This window comes from Symphalangus syndactylus, chromosome 18 (genome assembly GCF_028878055.3).
Source record: "Symphalangus syndactylus isolate Jambi chromosome 18, NHGRI_mSymSyn1-v2.1_pri, whole genome shotgun sequence".
In the NCBI taxonomy this organism is placed as follows: Eukaryota; Metazoa; Chordata; class Mammalia; order Primates; family Hylobatidae; genus Symphalangus; species Symphalangus syndactylus.
Window position 1 is genome coordinate 73,102,441 of NC_072440.2, and position 21,252 is coordinate 73,123,692.

Genomic DNA, 21,252 nt, shown 5'->3' on the forward strand with positions numbered 1-21,252 from the left:
CAATCCCAGCTCCCTACCACCGCCACCGCTGCTGAAAGCATCCCCTCTACAGTACTCAGAACCTCACTGGCTGCCTGCAACTCTGGGGGATCAGCAGGGGAAGAGACTCGAAGCCCATCTATCAGGTAAAAAACCTGAGGCCCAGAGAGGGAAAGTGACTTACCTAGGGACACACAGCTCTTAGTAAACAGAGTGGAGGCCAACTCCACTCCAACTCAATCCCATTCCCACTCTGAGATTTAAGAAAAAAAATGTGATTTTAATAATCTCAAAGTTGTTTCCTTCCTTCCTTCCTTGCTTCCTTTCCTTTTCTTCCTTCCTTCCTCTATCCCTCCCTCCCTCCCTTCCTCTCCCTTCTTTCCTTCCTTCCTTCTTTCCTTCCTTCCTTCTTTCCTTCCTTCCTTCCTTCTTTCCTTCCTTCCTTCTTTCCTTCCTCTTTCCCTCCCTCCCCTCCTCTCCCTCCTTTCCTTCCTTCCTCTTCCCTCTTTTCCTTCCCCCTTCTCTCCTTCCTTCCTTCCTCCCTCTCTCCTTCCATTCCCCTTCCTTCCTTCCTTCCTTCCTTCCTTTCTTTCTTTCTTTCTTTCTTTCTTTCTTTCTTTCTTTCTTTCTTTCTTTCTTTCTTCTTTCTTTCATCTTTCTTTCTTTTTCTTTCTTTCTTTCTTTCTTTCTTTCTTTCTTTCTTTCTCTCTCCCTCCCTCTCTCTGTCTTTCTCTTTCTCTCTTTCTTTCTTTCTCTCTTTCTTTCGACAAGGTTTCAGTCTCCACTCTGTCACCAAGGCTAGGGTACAGCAGTGTGATCATGGCTCACTGTAGCCTCAACCTCCTTGGGTTCAAGGGAGCCTCCCACCTCAGCTTCCCCAGTAGCTGGAACCACAGCCACGAGCCACCATGCCTGGCTAATGTTTTTGTATTTTTTGTAGAGACTGGGTTTCACGTTGTTGCCCAGGCTGGTCTCAAACTCCTGGGCTCAAGCAGTCCTCTTGCCTTGGCCTCCCGAAGTGCTGGGATTACAGCCATGAGCCACCATGCCCGGCCAATCGCAAAGTTTCTAAAGTAAGAAATGGGATTGTATTCCATCCCCAACTAATTGTCCCGAACCACTGGTAGCAGCCTGGTTCGTCTCTGCTTCGACAAACACAGAGGTCTAAGCTCACACTCCCAGTTACACTCACATGTCTACAGTTTGGCTTTTTCTCTTTTACTTTTTTAAAAATTTATTTTCCATTTTTTTTCCCCATAACATAGCTCCAGGAGATCCTGAGAACGTGTCCCCTACAGTTTGGATTTTACTCTTATGATTGCAAAGCTGAGATCATGCTGCAGACACCACTCTGCAACGTATCCTTCCCACCAACCCCGCTCCCACACAGCCCCCTGAGTGTGGGCCATCTTTCCCATTCGGGACACACAGCACAGTCTCTTTCTTCTCTCATCACCTCACAGGCCTGAACAGAGGCCCAGAGAGGTGGAGTCCTGCAATTTACCTGCTCAGTCTTCCATCACAGGACCCTGGACAAGTAACTCCTCTCCCAGAGCCTCAGGTTCCGTGCAGGAAAGAGGAGGTGCTCAGAGATAAAGTGGATGAAGCAATTTCTGGGCTTCTTGTATCTCAAAAGAGATGCAAGATCCTCTTCCTGCGGCTGGGCGCGGTGGCTCACGCCTGTAATCCCAGCACTTTGGGAGGGTGAGGCAGGTGGATCACCTGAGGTCAGGAGATCCCCGTCAGGAGATCCATGACCATCATGGAGAAACCCCGTCTCTACTAAAAATACAAAATTAGCCAGGCGTGGTGGTGCATGCCTGTAATCCCAGCTACCCAGGAGGCTGAGGCAAGAGAATCACTTGAACCTGGGAGGCGGAGGTTGTGGTGAGCCGAGATCGCGCCATTGCACTCCAGCCTGGGCGACAAGAGCAAAACTCTGTCTCAAAAAAAAAGAAATCCTCTCTCCCTGCCAGGCCTTACTAGCAGCATCCTAGGGGTAGCCTAGACGGGGGCAAGTTCCTGGGGGCGGTTCTGACCCACGTCTCATTAATGATGTCACCCAAGTCCATTCCCATGGGACCAGGCCACTGGGACAAAGGGCCAGGTCTCCAGTCTTCCATGTCCTACCTCTACCTACTTTGCTTCCTCCAAAGTGCCCAGAGAAATGCACATGGTCCATGGCTGCTGCCTTCTGAGGTCACCTGGCCATGCCCCAAGTAGTCTGGGAAACCACGCTGAGCCTGGAGAATCCTCACTCTCCCACCTCCCTCTCCATTCTTCAGGGGAACAAGGACTCCAAAAGAGCCGTCGGATAAACTTGGGTTTGGATCCAGGCTTTCTACCTTGGACGAGTTACCTAAACCTCCTGCATTTCAGTTTCTTCTTTGTCAAATGGGGACAATACTTCTTTCTTTTTTTTTTTTTTTGAGACGGAGTCTCGCTCTGTTGCGCAGGCTGCAGTGCAGTGGCGCCATCTCGGCTCACTGCAAACTCTGCCTCCCGGGTTCACACCATTCTCCTGCCTCAGCCTCCCGAGTAGCTGGGACTACAGGCGCCCGCCACTACGCCCAGCTAATTTTTGTTTTTGTATTTTTAATAGAGACGGGGTTTCACCGTGTTAGCCAGGATGGTCTCGATCTCCTGAATTTGTGATCTGCCCGCCTCGGCCTCCCAAAGTGCTGGGATTACAGGTGTGAGCTACCGCGCCCGGCCTTCTTCTTCTCTCTTTTTCAGATAGAGTCTGGCTCTGTCACCCAGGCTAGAGTGTAGTGGTGCAATCTCGGCTCACTGCAATCTCCACCTTCTGGGTGCAAGCAATTCTCCCACCTCAGCCTCCCAAGTAGCTGGGACTACAGGTATTCACCACCACGGCTGGCTAATTTTTGTATTTTTTGTAGAGGCAGTGTTTCGTCATGTTGCCCAGGCTGGTCTTGAACTCCTGAGCTCAAGAAATCCACCCATCTTGACTCCAGCTGTGCCCAGGGTTGGCCATGCCACCCTCAACTAAATGCTCATCACTTCTTCGTGACATAAAAAGCCAGAAATTAGTCGGCATGATGAAGAAGAAGGAGGACTCAAAGTGTGTAGGAGGCTGAAATGCTAGATTTGATTTCTCAAGCACTTCCTGCCCACACTGTTTCCTGCCAGGGCCCAAAAGATTTCCCGCTCCTTTAACGAGAAGAGTCAATGGATAACCAGGAACTCTCTATAACAGGGGAGGGGCTGGGACTCTGGTCTCTTTAGGATGGGAGAAATTCCAAGAGGCTGACTGTGGGGGAGGCAGGTAACTGCCAGAAGAAAAGAGGGTGCAGGCGCCAGGTCACACACCAGGAGGGTGCACGATCGTGGCTCAAGGGACATTCGATAGGAACAAGGTTCCAAAACAGAGCTGGGAGACAGTCTACTGACTTTGCAAAACCCCCAGTCTGGTGAGCGGATACCTGTCACAGGTTGTCATGCTGGATAGTCCCTGCTTGTCAACCAGTTCTCAGGCCTGGGTCAGAGGGGGAGATTACAGGGCACAAGTAATTAGTGAATATCTATATCCGTTTACCTTTGATTAAGTCCATCAGGGTCCCACCCTCACCTGGTCATCATTTTTCAAATTCCTGGGTGGATAACTGGAAAGAATACTCTTCGAAGCTTCAGATTGTTCACCCAGACCCACGGACGGGGACTATTTCAGTAACATACGCCAATGGAGGCCATTGGTTTTACATACCTGCCTAAATGTTTTAATCAAACTCAACACCAACTTCATGGAGGAGTTACAGAGGGAGTTACAGAGATTTCTGCCATCATCAAGATTTAAAGGGAGCAGAAGCAGTGATTCCTGTGACTCACCTGTTCACCTCTCCAGTGTGGCCAGTCGTCAACAGGGAAACAACTGTTTGTTTTCCAAAAGCAGAATAAAGTAGGAAGCTCATCAATGGAAGTTGCCATTCCTAAATTGTTCCTGTTAATGAAGCAAATAAACACAGCCTGCAGCTCTCGATCTGTATCAATCAGGCTTCTTGGTCAAGCAGAGGTACCAACTCTGTTTTCTTAGGGCAGAAAACAAGATGAAATTCACTGGAATGATACCAGAAGAACCCCACATGTGTAGGAGGCTGGAAATTGGCTTGGAAGATAAACAGAAGCCAAGACAGCGACATGGTATCGAAGGCTGTGAGCACAAGAGCCCTACTTTGTGACAAGTGACGCGGCCACAGCGCTGCCCTGCCACCTGCGGATGTCATCTCTGCTGGTGCAGGACTCGGTTGCCCCCGTCTCTGTTGCCCTCCTGGGCAGTCCTGCTGCTCTCACTGAGAATGGATTCTAAGCACCCTGGGCTTTGCCTCACTTGCTCCAGATTCAGGAACCCATGTGGAAGCAGCCAATTAACCAGCCTAGGTCTTGTCCAGAAGCCCTGGATGCCAGGGTGGGGATGGACAGAGAGTCATCTATTCTCTTGGGCATTACATAGAAGGTGGGACCAGTCTTTCTCGATGACTCCACATGCTGGGAAACCCCACAAAACTAGGAAGAGGCGAATAGATGCCAGTCAGCTCCCTCCCAGGAAACAAGTTCATTCCATCTAGAGGCCTAAAATGTTGACATGCCGTCTTTGAGTGTAGAGGGAAGGAAGCTAACTCCAATTCGCAAAATGACTAAATAGAGATAAATGACTGACAGCTCAGAAAAGACCATGAGGGCTGAATGCAGGTGCTTACACAGAGTCATGAGTACTCAGCGTCTCTCAAATTCTGCTGTGCTTTCCACCTGGCCCACCTGCTCCAGCCAGGCCTGGCCTGCTGTGGAACACCTCTTAAGGACAGTTCCTGAAGAGCAATGGAGCACACCTCACAGTCCAGGCTGCCTGGAAGGAGTGGCGTCCTCGGACCAGGATCTTCCTTGTTTCCTGGGTAACAACTGAGGAATTAGCTGGAAGTTCAACATTTTAGAAGGAATAAATCTGGAGGCTTGGTGACAAAGATTTTTAGGGAAGAGGAACATAGATAGAGCTTTCAGAACAAGGGTTGAACTACAAAAAATCTGTCCCATGTGAATGCTCATTGGAAGATGTCCACCATCAAAAAAGACTGTTTTTTTTTTTTGAGACTGAGTCTCACTGTATCGTCCAGGCTGGAGTGCAGTGGTGCGATCTTGGCTCACTGCAACCTCTGCCTCCCAGGTTCAAGCGATTCTCATGCCTCAGCCTCCAAAGTAGCTGGGATTACAGGCACCCGCCACCATGTCTGGTGGATAATCTTCGTATTTTTAGTAGAAATAAGGTTTCACCATGTTGACCAGGCTGGTCTCCAACTCCTAACTTCAAGTGATCCACCCGCCTCGGTCTCCCAAAGTGCTGGAATTACAGGCGTGAGTCACCATGCCTGGCCCAGAGGCTGTTAATAAACGAGGGAGGAAGTCACCCTTTAAGGCTCAAATCTCCTCTGTTCCCCAGGGAGACTGACATTTTCAGAATGGGCTCAGTAACCAACGTGCCTAATATAGAGCTCTATGTAACCACGCAACACGGACCCCGCCCATCAAGGCTGACCACTTGGCACCCAGTGAATCACAGCCCCGGAAATGATAGCCTTGGGTCCCATGGAAATGGCCCAAAGGGGACTCAGCTTTATATCAGAGGCTGGGAGCTGCCCTTAGGATGTGATATGTTTTGAATCCATACCCAGAATTTACCCCATTTCCTGTGATAGCCAGAATTTATGGAGCTGGGCAGTAAGAGGTTAAGATGAGGGTGATAGCTCTATGGTTACCCACGATAAGCCACTTTCAAAAATTTTGTTTACGATACATACCCTTAACTCACAGACTTTTGGGTCTGGAAGTTTCAGTATCTAAGGTTGACAAAAGTTGTTTCAGAAGTAACCATAGCTGGCATCTCATGCTACCTGATGTAGGGATAGCAATGATGTCACTGGGTTGGATGTAATCATGGATCATGTTCATCCAGGGAAGCTCATGTTGTTATTACACAGCAGGACAGGAGGAATTGAGGGATCCCCTAGGATTGCTCCTTGTAATACTCTAAAGTATTAGAGTATTAGCGTAAATGTGAATAGGAAATTTCACCAACTTACTGAGGCCAGACCATGAAGGAGCTTAGACACCACGAGAATGACTTTGCCCATAAGTAAGAGGAACATTGAGTGGGACAATTAAAGACTTGTGACGGTGGCAGCAATGGTCAGTGGTGGTTGTAGCCTTGACCGTACCTGTTTATTTTCTACAAATACACACACACACAAATTCTGAGACAGAAGCTGCCAATGGACCAAAAGAAAAATTGACTCCTCCTGTGACATAACTTCAGCACGCAGAAGGTGGAGATGCTGTGTGTGGCTCTCGTTGGAGAAGAGGCAAGTGCATTTGCCTTTTTCCTTGGGATAGCTGGGTTCATAGCAGATAAGGAGAGTTCTTTTTGTTTGTATGAGAAGAAGAGTGTGTGTGCGGTAGCAAGCGATTGACTGTATACAATGAGCACAAATTCAGGTGGCTGTTTGGCCAGAGGCTTCCCATAAGGGTTTGTGTCTCTGTTACCCATCCCCATTCCTGATACCATAGCCTGACTGATTAGTTCAAGAAGAGTCACTAACCCAAGCTATTCTGTCGTTTGAGAATGTGAAACTTTAATCAGAGACACTAGGAATAAAAGCGTATGGAGCTAAGCCCGGTGTGGGCAGAGCCCTGAAAGGGTAAACCATACTTTCCTGATGTTGGTAATGGTCTGCTCCTGTCCTTCTGAATTCTGTAGATTTTGTTCTTCCTTCCATGCTCTGACCTGCCCTAGTTCTCATCCAATGAACCTTCTAGTTTGTTTAAGACAGCTAGATTCTGTTTCTGTTGCTTGCAACTGAAAAATTTTTAACCAGTACTAGCAGTACAGTGGAACTGCATCAAATGCAGGTAGCATGGTGGCACTTCAACTCTAAGTGTCAGGGCAAATGGTGGATAGATCACTGAAGAAGTAAATTACTCAGTGCCGGAAACATTCAAAGCCTAAGTGAAATGTATGAAAAGAATTTGAATTATCCAAGAACTCACGAACAATTGACAAACAAATGAAACATATTGTTGGGGTGTTAGGCAAGTCGGTAGCCATGGCTGTTTTGACTTCATCAGGAAGAAATAGACCAACCAACCGAAGGTCAGGGAAACCTTGGCTGATGGAGAGTTACAGGGACTGAGCCAAGTGGTCTGCAGGATGCTACACAAAAAAGGACTAAGTAGGCCCTGGGTGCAATTTATGAGTGACTTAGGAGAGGTTCTGGGGTGATTTTGTGCATTCTGTATCTCTTGCCCCTGCTCCGGGCTCCAGCCAAGGTGCCCACAGGCTCTATACATGGAAGTACAGATAATTAATGTCCACTGGGGCAAGGCCATGGGGGACAGGAGCAGTGGTTACAGGCCTCCCTCTCTCCTCCCTATAGAGGAACATTCTGAGGATGCTCCTTGAAGACTCCTTAGGAGGTCTCTAATCGCCCACATGGGTGACCCTATCAAGAATTTCTCCTGGCATCAGTCTTCCATCCTTCTCTGTGTCACTCCTCCCAGTACCCCAGTCCTGCTCCTAGAATCACTTCCCAAACAAATCCTCTGCCTGGGAGCCTTGCCTAGGGCTCTCCCTTCAGGGGCGGTCAGGCCACAGCAGCCTACATTAGACAGCATGAAGGCTCTGGGCCTTTGTGCTAAGAGTAATAGGAAGCCATTGAAGACATGGAGGCAGGTGCTTGATGAAATCTGTGTTCTTATGGGTCAACTTGGCCCAGTGTGGAGGATGGGCTGGGATAGCGGCAAGGGCTGTGTTAACAGCAAAGACCATTCTGGAAGCTTTTGCAGGAGTCTGGGTGAAATGAGAGGGCTGACTGGATGAGGGTGTTTGCAGACTGGATGAGGGTGTTTGCAGACTGGATGAGGGTGTTTGCTGTCTGGCTATCTCTCTCTGTTCCTCTATTTCTCATGGACTTTCTCTCAACCTACACACAGGCCCCTCTGATCTTAGTCAGCCTTGTGTGACCCATGTCATTCGTGGGCCCTGGCTGCTAGATGAAGACCACGCCTGCACTCGGGCCAAGCCAGATGTCTACAAGCTTTCCCTGAGTGCCTCAGAGGCCACTGGGCACTGGGGTCGCCCAGAAATGACCGACCAGAAGAGCAAGCAGAAGGGGCCATGGAGGCCTAGCTCCCCGAGTCCCTGGAAGAAGGATCATGAGGAAGTGAAGTCAGGCACCCAGAGCCCAGGGGAGCCCATCCATCAGCACCACAAAGGCACAGGCATAGATCAGTGTTGCTTGAACCCAAGTCTCCAGAACACAAGAGGAGAGAGCCAGGTGGACCTGAGGTATCATCTTGTCCAGCCCCTCTTTCCCAGCTGATGAGGAAACTGAGGCTCAGAGAGGCAGGGTCTCTTGACTGCAGGCTGGTTCATCTCCTCAATGCACCACAAAGTTCCTTGATTGGTTCCTGGCATCTGTTTTTGCTTTTCTCTTCCTTGTTTTTTTTGGGGGGGCGGGAGGTGGGGGATGGAGTCTCACTCTGTCTCCCAGACTGGAGTGCAGTGGCGCCATCTCGGCTCACTGCAACCTCCACCTCTTGAGTTCAAGCAATCCGCCTGCCTCAGCCTCCTTAGTAGCTAAGATTACAGGCACCCACCACCATGCCCAGCTAATTTTTGTATTTTTAGTAGAGAAAGGATTTCACTGTGTTGTCCTGACTGGTCTCCAACTACTGACCTCAGGTGATCCACCCCCCTCGGCCTCCCAAAGTGCCAGGATTACAGGCCTGAGCCACCGTGCCCAGCCTCCTTTTATTTTTCTTCACAAATCAATGACTTTTCCAATACAGAATTTGGAGTTTCACTGGAATGTCATCGTTCCCTCAGTGTACCCTGGCCTCAAGCAGGGCTGACATTTGTCAAGTCCTCCTGCTGTCTGCTGACATCATCACCATCACCTTCACCACTGTTCAGACAAAAACTTCAGACAGGAACTTTCTCCCAAAGCGGGAAAGGAGCCAGGAGACCAAGGAATGACTCGATGAAGTCCAGCTTGGTGAGGAGGTGAGTTTATTAGAACTTACACACAGAGCACTCAGCAGGATGGCTCTAGAAATCTGGCCTCCCCCAGTCTCTAAACTGCTTTTCAGTTAATTTTCTGTCTCTTTGCCTACTGTATATGAGTAATGAGACTGTTCTTCTTGGTAGGTTCTCGTATACTGTCCAGGATGTTTGGGTTTTTAGAGACACCTGGTCCTCAGCTGGGGACAATAGCCATGGCTCATTACCTGGCCTTCAGGGTTCAAGCAGGGGACATATACCCCTAAATAACCTAAAGGGGATCCATCACACTACAACCACCACCACCACCGCCATCATCAAGAAGCCACTGGCTGACTGAGATACACTTCCAAGAGGACAAGAGAGAGTGGATGCTGGAAAGACAGGGCAGGGGACCATCACCAGGGAAAGACTTCATTCTTAGAAGGACATCGAACCAGGGGCAGGTCGGTAGTGGAGCCGCTGCTTCTTCTGCTGTATCCAAAAGTTCTAACTCTTTGGCTTTCTGCATTTTCAGCTCTTTCTTTTCCAGGCCTTCTCATTGCTGATTCCTGCACACCTCCCCTCTATTCCTCCCCCCAATATATTCGTTAGTCTAAAGGAAACTTCTTCTTCCTATTCCCCACACTCTCCAGTCCCCTCTCCTCCCTTATTCCAGGCTCCAGCGTTCCTGCCTTCTCCTTAGTGCACTTGCCATCTGCATTAACCCCTCCCCTGCCATGCTCAGTTACAGAAATGCCAAAGTCACTAACACTCACCTCCATAAACTTTACCTCGCCCTCTTTATCCCGCTAATAAAATGTCTGCATTTTGTCGTGACCTGTGTATGGCTCACCTCCCCTGCTGGCTGCACTGGTCTGGGGTCACTGGATACAGGATGGGTTCAGATGCTGATAGATCTGAGTGAGCTCCATTAGATTCTCCTCCAGCTTCTGAGCCTGCCTCCTCAGCTCCTCAGCAGACGCAGACTTTGCCCCCTCATACAAGTGCATTGACTCATCTACAAGGTTGACCACATTCAGTGCAAGGAAGATGCCTGAAGGGGTCGCCCTCAGGATCTGGGCTCCTCTGCTCACTGCCCAGGTGGTGCCTGGGATCGTTCTCACCGCATGACCAACACTTCCAGCTGAGATACACCAAGGGATCACAGGGAGTCAGGCACTTGTTCTGCCTTGCCTGATGGCGCGGGTTTCATTCTCAGTGATTTCCGTGGCTTCGTAATAATCATTAAGAAAGGAAAGCAAGTTGGGTGTGATGTCATCCATAACTTCCTTAAACTCCTTCAATCGGTCAATGCTGTCGGCAGTCAGCCTGCTGGCTTTGGCTTCTGCTGACGATGTGTATGAGTACTCCATGATCCTGGTGGTGATCCGAGTCGCAGCAGACACTGCTCCCAGCCCTGTCCCAGCTGCAGTAAGGGCCAGACTCATCCCTGCTGTAAGTGGTGCCAAAACAAGACCAGCGAGGTACATGATGCCAGAGGCAGCGCCAGTGGAGATGGACACCACATTGGAGATGGTGCAGACTCTGTGGACCGCTTCAATCCCATTTGCAAGGGCCTGAAGCTTTTCTATGGACTCCTGGATCTTCCTCTTGACTTGGAGAAACTCTTTCAAAAACCATTTCCTAAACTGCTCGTCTTTTTCCTGCACATCTTTGTCCTCAATAGCCGCACATGTTCTAAGCTCCTTCAGAGCTTCATAGAGAACATCTGCCTCATCCCTGTACCAATAAAGGACAGATAATTAAGAAAGGCAGCTTACTTATCTGTAAAATGGGCTCAATAAGATCTGCTCTACATAAATCGCAGAGCTGTTACTATGAGTCAAATGGAAATAAAGCTTTAAAATGTAAATAATTTTTCCAAGGTTAAACATGTTTTGTACATCATAGATATGCCACAGTACTTATTCTGTATGGGAATAAAAAACTTAAAGTCATCTTCAGATGCTCTTTAGTGGCTATGTGTTTGATAAAGATGGCTCCTCATGCAAGGGAGGTCAATGCCATCACTCCAATAGTGTGTGGAGAGGGGAAACTTTGTAGATGAACAAAGAGAAGTGGGTTCAGAGCAAAAAGACCTTCATTCAGAGGATCATAGAACAGTGAAGAATTAACTTGATTAGAAGAGAGCTCGTCCCTTTGTCCTCGGCCCCTGGGAAGGGATATCTGGGGCCCTGGAATGTCCCGCCTGGTAGGAACGTCTTTGTTTCCCTGGTGGTTTGGCTACAGCACAGTATAGCAATGTGATGGGTGATGGGGGTTTGGGGCTATTAGGTGTCTCATCTGCCCTCCAGAGGAACTGAGTACTAAAGGGGTTAGACCTCGGGGAAGGGCTGGAGACTCCATGTCAGCCATGATGGCAGCTTGTGATCCAGCCCCAGGAAGAGCTCTGCATTGTCATGGGTTGAGAAAGACTTACTCCTTGGCCAAACTCCAGTCGGGCGGTTCTGAGCCTCTTCTCCTCTAGGCGCTGACCTTGGCCTTCCATGCCCATCCCGTGCTTGCTGGGCCTGCACCGCCCCAGCTCAGCAAGAATCCCCCAAAGTTAATTTAGAGAGGATCCCCCCGACTTGCTGTCTGAGCACACTTGGTCTCTGATCACGGTCTTCACCCATTCATTTGACGGGTGACTGTCTGACCTGCCTTTAGAGAGCATCCTGTTAGGCCAGTTTAGCAGAAACCCCCCACTCTGGTGTCTCCTATCAGTCCTGTTCCATCTGCTGCCCCTCATCCTGGTGTTGGCTGTGACTCCCCCTCTGTCTTTACTGTATTCGGAGCTGGGCTCAGTCTCCCTCCCCTGTAACAACAATCCTGAATAAAGGCTTCCTTCCTGATTTAATGTGATTCACAGGAATTTTTCCTTAACTGGGTGAGCTTCCCTGGTTGGCAACACCCCATGTGTTTTGTCCCACATTGACACAGGAGAACACAGCGTCCTGAGGACAATGAAGATTCACACCTGAAACCCTCCCAGACTCTGCCCTGTGTGTCTCTTCCTTAATCTGTGTTCTTTCCCTGTGATAAACCACAATGGTGCAATAACAGTTATCAGTGAGTTACGTGAGTCCTTGTAGTGAATTATCCAACCGGAGGGGGGCTTAAGAAAGCCCCTCAAGTTTGCAACTGGTGTCAGAAGTAAGGGTGCACTCAAACGTTGCAGTTCATCTAAATCTGAGTCCTTAAGAATTCAAACACAACCTCAGACTAGAAGACATCAATTTGCCTGGCATGTTCTCTCTTCCAATGCCTCATGCCCTTTGACTTTCTGACTAAAGGCCACTGGGTCCAGCCACTGCCCCCTATGACTGAAAAGTGGAAGACCTGGCTATTAGTCTTGGCTGCACACAAACTCTCAAGCCACCTTACTGCCTCCTGACCTGGCACCTCCAAACTTCAGGGTCTCACTCTCACATGTCACCAGCCAAACTAATGCCTTAGCAGGTGACAGCTTCATGTGTATGCAGGTCAAGGCCATGTAAAATTTCATGGAACCTCTTGAGGACTCAGGAGGACTTTGAAAATCATCTCTATAAATCACTAATGCTGAAAAGACCTGCATTTGGGCAAGATGGTAGAGAAAGGTGTTTTTCTCTTTGGTTGGGGACTTGTGAGCTCCTGAGAACCCTTCAAATTACACCAATTGAAGCCACTCGTCCCCACTCTGGAAGCTGGCCTGAAGAAACACTTCCTCTGCTCTATGTAGAACAGAAGAGGGTTTCAAATGGCAGTTCAGAACTCCCCATTTCCCAGGCATGGTGTCAGGGAAACAGTCACCCATGGCCCACTCTGCCCATCAGTGATGGAATCAAATCAGGGAAGGAAGAAATATCCCTCTCCCACTCACAGGTCCTCTGCAAGTCCATGACCACGTTACATTTCATGGTCTCAGTGTCTCCCTCCTCTCACCCTCCTCCTGGCCTTGATGCCCCAGTCTTCCTGCTGCTCCTCCAACCTAGGCCCACCCCTGCCCCATCCTGACCGCTGGCTCTGCCCCTGGCAATGTCTTTCTGGGTCTTTGGGTGGCATCATGCTACTTGGTTCCCCATCTTTGACCTGGAGTTCATTCTAAGGCCTTCACCACACTCCCATCTGATTGAATTACTAATAGCATTGGACAGATGGCAGGTCCCAGTCTCCAAGACATAAACAGCCCCAGACCTGTGCAGGGACAGAGCCAGGATCCACCCCAGCTCTGTCCAACTCCATTCCAGCCTCTCTGTGTCCTGGGTCAGCAGAAGGATTCTGCTGTGTTTGTGCAATTCCTCAGAGGTTCAGGAAAAGGGCCCCAGACAGCATCTCCAGGAACACACATTGATCAGGTCAAGATTTTTCTGACTTTTCCCAAAGAAAGTCCTGCTGGGCTTCCATCTCTAAGAAAAAGACTTTTGGCCCTGGTCTCTTCCCAGCAAGTTTTGTAAAAGGTAACATTAACTGAGCACCTACTATGTGTCAGTCATTATGCTAAATACTTTACATGCATTAGCTTATTTTTCTCACAATAAAGCTCAATGGATGAAGAAAGGAAGGCAGAAAGTAGTCAAGTAGCTTGCAAAGCTCCCATCACCAGTAGATGGCAGAACTGACCCTGCCCTTGTGGGCTTCCTCTCCCCTCAGCCTGAGGCCACTCACTGCCAGCGAAGGACTTGGAGGAAATATTCATCCTGGACTGCTGAGAGGGACATCCTCAAGCCCAGCAGAGGGGGCTGCCTGGAGGAGGTGTGCCTGCCAGAGAAAACTAGCCCAGGGGAGATCTGGGTGGCGTCACCGGGGTGCTCCATGGAGGTAACCCCATGGAGGTTACCTGGGCAATTCAGCCACACGCACGAATGTCTTCCAGGCTTCATTGCTAGTCAGCAGGATTTTCAGATGCACTGGGCTAATTTTCTTCTGGAAGTATTCGATGACTTCTTCAGTGAAGCGTTTCTTTTCTAGTTGGAAACAAAAAGGAGAAGATTGGAAGAAAGTGTGCTACCACATAAATGGCACTGAGTATAAGGCGGTTCAATGTTAATCCTCCTGAACCAGCTGTCACATGGGGTATTTTTGATGGAGGCAACAGTGCTATAGACTGAATTGTGTGCCCCCCAAATTCATATACTGAGACCCTAAACCCCAGTGACCATATTTGGAGAGCGAGCCTTTAAGGAAGTCATTAATTTAAAGGGAGTCACAAGAGTAGGGACCTACTCTTATAGGACTGGTGTCCAATTAAAAGAAAAAAAAGAGACAGATGATCTCTCTCTCTTTCGCTCTCTCTCTCTCTCTCTCTCTCTCACACACACACACACACACCACACTAGGAAGGCCATGTGAGGACACAGCACTGAGGCAGCCTCTGCAAGCGAGGAGCAGAGCCCTCCCCAGACATCAACCCTGCTGGCACCTTCACCTTGGACTTCTTGCCTCCAGAACCGTGAGAAAATACGTCAGTTGAAGCCACCCAGCTTGTGGCATTTTACTAAGGCATCCTGAGAAGAGTGACTCACCAGGGAAGTGCCACGGTGCTTTGTGGAGGAACTGATCTATTTCAGCTAAGAATCACCAGAAAGTGAGCTTTCCACCATGTTTTCTCCCCATGTACGGGAAATATTCCAGTAATCACTTCCTTCTGCCGTGTGCCTATTGTCAAACACTTTACACCAGTGTCTTCAAAATCTGAATTTTGTCCCATCAGTGGGTTATGACAATAGTTCATTGTGTCAAGAGCAGCATTTTAAAAAGATAAGAGCATTGAAAATATCAGAGTATATTGAACATAGCAAGAGTGAGTATTCTTTTGTAAGATACTTGAAATATATCTATACACCGTTATGTAAATTCCTGGGATCTAGATGTGTTTAGGATGGCAACATTTTCAATATTTTAGAAGGGACAGAGGGTGCATATTGCTTATCACTGACCACTCCCAGCAGGGACTGGGCCTCACCTTGTAATCAAAGGTACAAATGTTTCAACCAGGAAACCAATGAATATTCACCTTAAATGGCATACATAATATTATCACTACAAAGCATCTTAGTACACAGCAGGATTACTGCCCAGATGAGTTGCCCCAAAAATGTGTGGTTTGCAGGGATTTGGGAATTATGGAACTCCAGAGAAGGGGCTGGGAACCAGTTTGTATTTATGTATGCACTGGGACATGATGTAAAATTGTTTCCTGCTGTGCTCATACGTGCAAGGCCTCATTCTCATTTCACAGAAGGAGAAATTGAGACCCAGACAGCGAGAGACACCACCCAACCCAGCAAGCAGGAAGCTCAGGATTTGACTCAAGGCCAGCGTTCCCTTGCCATTACTTTGAAGACTCCATATATTTAAAAAATGCCTGTGGTTTCTGCATTCTCCCCTGTAGTATACCTGTGGGATTTTAAACATTTTATTTGCACAGAGGATTCCTCCTGCTGGTCATGGGCGCTCTCAAATGGGCAGTGGAGGGGGTTCTTTAGGTGGGCAGGGGAGTGGGACCCTCAGCACTGATCCTTGTGGCCCCTCTGTACTGCCTCTGTCCCCTGCAGGCTGGTCTCAGGGTACACGGCTCCCCACTGGCACCTCTGAACCCAGCTGGCCCCGTTATTAAACCACAGATCATCTTGTTTCGGAGGGAGAGTTTCTTCCTTGGCCCCCCAGTCCAGCGCTACCTAAGGATTCTGGGGTCGGCTGAGAGCTCTCAGCTTCTAATCTTCCCTGCTCTCCCCTCGTCTTGGACAGGACTCAGCACAGCCCAGTTTGCTGTCCAGGGCGACTCCTGAGCAGAGCTGACTTGGTTGCCACTGCAACTCTGTAAGGGGAGGAAGCCATCCTGAGGAAATGGGGCTTAGGGAAATGAACGCAGTGCTGACTTGGCTGGGCGAGGGCTTGTCTTGTTTTTTCTTTTTCCTTCTTCACCAAAAGGAGGAAGGAAACTCAGGGTTGGATGGAGGGAACCTCCAGCATTAAATTTGTGTTTTATTGATGGAGTGGGGATGGTGAATATTAAAGCAAAATTAAAATAAAAACCAGAACTGAAACTTCCTGGGCAAACAAAACCAGCCAGGCCTTCAGAACAGCTGTAACCCCCCTGAAACTGCAAGCTATGGGAAACTGAACTGGGGTCATATCAGATGGGCACTTCTGTTAGACACAAACACAACTTAACCTCGGCCAGTCATGAGCAGCCAGCTGACAGAGGGCCATGCTGAGATGGGAATACTGGGAGGTCACAGAAGAAACAAGAACACCAGGCAGCAGGTTCACATGACAGACACAGAAGAAGCTGCTGAAACCAGCTGTAGGAACAGGGGGAGGTGACAGGCCCACAGGACCCTGACAAACAGGAAGTGGCCAATCTGGCTAACACCAGTAAGATCTAACTCAGCACTGGGTCTGATGCACCTTTCACCCCAGACTCAATCATACCCTCCTTGTCCCACATCCACCCATGCCACAGCAGTTCCATGCTTGCTACAAAACTGCGTGGCCCCCCAGTTCCAAGAAATCCCCGCCTCTTCCCATAAATGTTTATGCTTACTCTGCCCCTTCACTTAGTAAACCCACAAAGACAGAAACCCCAAACCCCACTGGGCCCGACTGGCTCTTCTGAGTCCACCCGCACTCCCACCCCTGAGCCTGTGCTTCTGCTTTGCAATAAAAGCTAATTTGCTTTGGCTTTGCCTCAAATTCTTTCTCTCTTCATTGTTAGAAACCTGGACAAGGCTAAGGTCCGGTCTCACCTGCATTCAGAGACCTCCCTAAACCCACCAGCATCAATGTGACCAGGAATTTTCCAACAAGGTAAAGCAAAACTGGCAGTTTTATCACTGGAACTAATCAAATAATGTCCTGATTGCATTTCCATATTCACCCGATAAACACTTGTCTTCCACACTTTTTCATCATAACACAAAACCTCCTCCAGTTTGGTTTTCTCAATTTATGAACTCCTTCTTATTCAGATAAGTGTTGTTGTGCCTCAGATGTTTCTTTGACAAGGGGTGCTTTAGATGATTGGACTCAGCCCCGGTAAAGAGGTGCTTGTGACAGGCAGTGCAGGGCGGGTGCCCTAACACAGCTCGGAAGGGGGTGGCTTCCACTTAGAATCAACAGGGGTCAGGTAGAGGGGATGGGAACCAGCCCTTAGGGAGGCCGTACTGTGTGGCAGGCACTGGCTGGGCCAGGTACCCATGTAATGTTTGATCCTCATGACAACATGGGCAAATGTTATCCTGCTAGTGCAGGTGAGGAGGAGTAAGGAGCTCCAGGTCACACAGAGGGGACATGGCCAAGACCGGAATGGGGTCCAGTTCAGTGGGAAGCTGGGTCACTCTACCCACAGGGCTCTTCAGAGCAGTGGGGCTGGTGCAGGGCAAGAGCTGGAGGGAGGCGACTGGCCCCTGCTGGAAACACCCCAGGGTCAGCCAGGAGCAGAGAGGGAGGTGAGAGGTCAGGGCTGCTGGTCAACCTCCTCTCCCACCCCTCCGCTACTCCTGGCCCCTGCTCTCCCCCTCAAAAGCCAACCCTGCTGTTTCCATTTCCCCAAGGCTGTGGTGCCCTACTTGAGTCATTTGCTAGGTGCCAGGGTAGGGAGGAAGTGGGCACCTGGGCCATGCCCCCCTGAGGAGAGGTCAGGATGCAGATGCCCCCCAGAACCCTGGGTCGGGGACTCCAGGTGACCTCTCTTGGGGCTCAGGGCAGCCTCATTGGCCACCTTCATCTGGGTTCCGTTGGGGCTCACTCAGCCTTGGAGACACCACCCTGCATTCTAGCTGTGGGTAGGAACCAGCCAGGGAAGAGGAGGCGAGCCTACCGGCAGCCAGGTCTCTGAGAGGCTTACTTTGGAGCTGTCCAGACACTGTCCAGCCTGGATGGTTTTGCTGCACCCTTGAGGAAGAGAAAACAAATTGTGGGATTGAATGTGAGCCACCTATGGGCAAAGGGAGGCTTGAGCAGCTGGGCCTCTGCAGATCCCTCTGAGGTGGCAGCAAATGCCAAGACCAACCTAACCCAGATTCTTTCTCTATCACCAAGTCCCCATCATCTACTATTTACCGACACTCAACTCATTCCAGCTCCCTCTTCCCTCACGCTCACACCAAGGAAAAGTCCACTTGTCCTGTTGGAGAATGAGGAGAAGATAATCAGAGGAGGGGCAGCCATCTGATAATTACAGAAACTAAGGAGTCTATACACAGAAATAGAGATGGGAAGGAACGTTCTGACAGTGACTGGGGCCTGGGAACATCTGTGACAACTAATTGATGATAGCCAGTCTGTACTGAGTGCCTGTGATGTGCAGGGCTTCTTTTTATATTTTTATTTTTATTTATTTATTTTTTGGGGGACAGAGTCTCACTCTGTCGCCCAGGTGGAGTACAGTGGCGCAATCTCGGCTCACTGCAAGCTCTGCCTCCTGGGTTCATGCCATTCTCTTGCCTCAGCCTCCCGAGTAGCTGGGACTACAGGTGTCCACCGCCACACCCTGCTAATTTTTTGTATTTTTAGTAGAGACGGGGTTTCACCGTGGTAGCCAGGATGGTCTCGATCTCCTGACCTCGTGATCCGCCCGTCTTGGCATCCCAAAGTGCTGGGATTACAGGCGTGAGCGGCCGCGCCTGGCCTGTGATGTGCAGGGCTTCTGACATGTGTCTCATTTGATGATCACACACAGCCTGGGAGATGGGTACCAATTTCCTATTTGAACACAGAGGAATCCACAAAAGTTAGGGAACTTGCCAGTGTTTTCACAATAGCGCTAGAGCTAGGACTTCTGCTTCAACCTCATGTCTTCAATGACTGTGCTCTACTCCCTTAAATATACAATATTGAGTCATGTGTACACGCTCATGGTAAATGACTCCTCATTGCAAATCTACGTCTCACACTCTGTGGTCAACTCTTCATCTTGGTGAATTCACTGGTGCTGCAGTGGACAGCCTGTGTCCCCATTGCTTCTCTAAGATTCTTTGTCCCACAAAGACCTGCATCCTGCCAAATGCCGGCCCAGCCCCTGCTGAGCCCTCCTGGTGCTGCCCTGTCCCCTCTGCTGTCCTCCCCCAGCTGATGGACCTCAGGGTGTTTCTAATTCTTCATGTAAATTATGCTACAAAGAACATCCTCCTTCACGTAAAACTGCCCACATTTGATTTTATTTCCTTAAGATATTTGTAGGAGTAGAATGATGAGGTCAGAGGCTATTAACATCTCAAAATGTTTCATACCTAGAGCCACACTGCATGCAAACTGTACCAATTCACACTCAAACTAGCAGTATATGAAGATGCCCATCCTTTCAGTCTTACTGGCTCTCAGTAGTCTCTTCTTTAGGATAAAAAATATATACACAACATGTAAATTTGAGAACTAAATATACTTGTTACCAATACCAATTAGTACAAACTTTAAAGCACAAAGGTAGCAGTTGGGATGTGAAGCACTGAACAAAGGAGAAGGAGGATTAATATTGTCATTTTTTAAAAAGGGAACTTAAGAAATACTGGGTACAACTGAGGGTATATGAAAGTTTTAAGTAAATTGTTTACAGCTACAAAGTTGCTAATGGAAGACACAAAACTGGTGATAGAATATTAGGAAAAGGTGGAGAGGAGAGATAGAGGGAGGGTACAAATAAGACAAAACTGACTAATAATGATACTATAAATAATAACAATACCGCTTCAGGCCCGTCCCAGTTAGGGGCGGCTCCAAGCATTACTGTTTCTCTTTTCTCACCGTGTGTCTCTGCGCACTCCCTGGCACACCCACTTCCAGCAGCTGGTCTTTGTTTGCAGACTTTATTTTAACAGCTCAGTGGTTCCGGGCCCCCTGATGGAGTTCCATCCTCCAGCTCTCATACTAAAGCCACCTCCTCAAAAGCCACTCACCTCCCTCTTTCCCCTTCCTGCTTTTGTCTCAGGGTTCAGACACACAGATGTCTGTCTTCTGGGGCCCCCATGCAGCAAGGATAAAAGGGGGACCCAGTGCTGGGCAGCATTCACCAGGGGAGTACACAGAGGGGCGTCTGGGCACTTCTTGCTGTAAGGGACAGGGGTGACAGGAGAGGGGCATCCCTTCCCCTTGTTCCTGCTTTGTTCACTGTGTGGCCCCCTAGGCCAGGGCAGCCGTCTCAACACCATGAGCCAGGAAGACCAGGAGAGACCAGAGGAGCAGGAGGGCAGAGAGCGCTGGGGCCTTGGAAACACCCAGCATTTGTGAGGAGCTGCACCCATCCTCCTTGGTCATTGTTGGCCTGGCTCAGACCCTGATCTGGGGCCTCTGCTGGATGTTGAGGCTGGATACTGACTGTTAGCCTCGACTAGGACACAATGCGTCCTCTCTGGGAGAGTCTACCAGTTGGTCAATTCCGGGAAGTGATTTTGGTTCCTAGAAAAAGCCCACATGGCTCCTGGCCCAGCCCAAGCCCCGCCCAATTGTGCAGCCCAGACACGGAGCCCTCCCTCTCGCCTTGGGGCTCTGAGCCAAGCTCTGATTGGCCCTCCCTGAATCCACAGTTTCCATGTCAAAGGGGGTTAGAGGAACAGTCCATTATTCATTCTTCTTGTGCACAGTTAACCTACATTTTCTATAAGATAAAAATAAATAGAAAGTAGAGGAAGTAGGCATATGTGCATTTGTCTGAGGGTGGGCAGAAGGGTCATTTCTGCTCTTGTCATTGTTATGTACCAGTCAAGATAAGTTGCCAATTTGCATTGTCACTGTGAAATATACAAAGTCTGTCTCAGGGTAAAAATTGGGGGACCTACAAGGATTTTCTTTGTGAGGAATTTGTGAGGCAGGCCAACGCGGGTATATGTTGCCTTCCATCTTTGCAAATATCTGTTTAGAAACAAAAGCAAAGGCAGGTTTTGGAGTGACTCTGTTTCCAAGCTTAACTGCTTCCACTGGCATAGTGAGTTTGGGGCCCCGAGATTTGATTTTCCTTTCACATTTTCTCTTTGTTCTTCAACATCTTTTGGAGAAAACAGTGTAGAAGCAAATGAATCTCCAGTCACAGGGTTGGTCTGAATTCTGTAACACGAAGTATTCCACCTTCCGTTTGCAGGGGTTTAGAAAAAGAACAGTTTTGATTTCTGGTGATGCCAAGTCAAAAAAATGAGAGAAAAACAAAAGGAACATATTAGTTTGGAGACTTGTAGCCAGGAAAGAATTCAATATCTAGTGCAGATAAATTGTAGACAAATAATAAAGCTGGAAAACAATGGACAAAGCTA

At 48.9% G+C, this 21,252-nt stretch overlaps 2 protein-coding genes across 2 annotated transcripts; both read right to left on the reverse strand.

Annotated features, from left to right (window-relative positions):
* Positions 1-8,726: 8,726 nt before the first annotated feature.
* LOC134733585 (apolipoprotein L3-like) lies at positions 8,727-14,465 on the reverse strand. Its single transcript, XM_063623827.1, has 3 exons — positions 14,436-14,465; positions 13,848-13,974; positions 8,727-10,765 (listed from the first exon to the last, which is right to left on the reverse strand). Exon 3 carries the CDS (start codon positions 10,513-10,515, stop codon positions 10,198-10,200), a length of 318 nt encoding a protein of 105 aa, XP_063479897.1. The 5' UTR covers positions 10,516-10,765; positions 13,848-13,974; positions 14,436-14,465; the 3' UTR covers positions 8,727-10,197.
* A 1,697-nt stretch (positions 14,466-16,162) lies between these two features.
* Positions 16,163-20,539, reverse strand: LOC129467537 (uncharacterized). Its single transcript, XM_063622377.1, has 5 exons — positions 20,486-20,539; positions 20,224-20,336; positions 18,085-18,137; positions 17,859-17,905; positions 16,163-16,351 (listed from the first exon to the last, which is right to left on the reverse strand). The coding sequence occupies exons 1-5, from the start codon at positions 20,537-20,539 to the stop codon at positions 16,163-16,165; spliced, it is 456 nt and encodes a 151-aa protein (XP_063478447.1).
* Between the last annotated feature and the right edge of the window lie 713 nt (positions 20,540-21,252).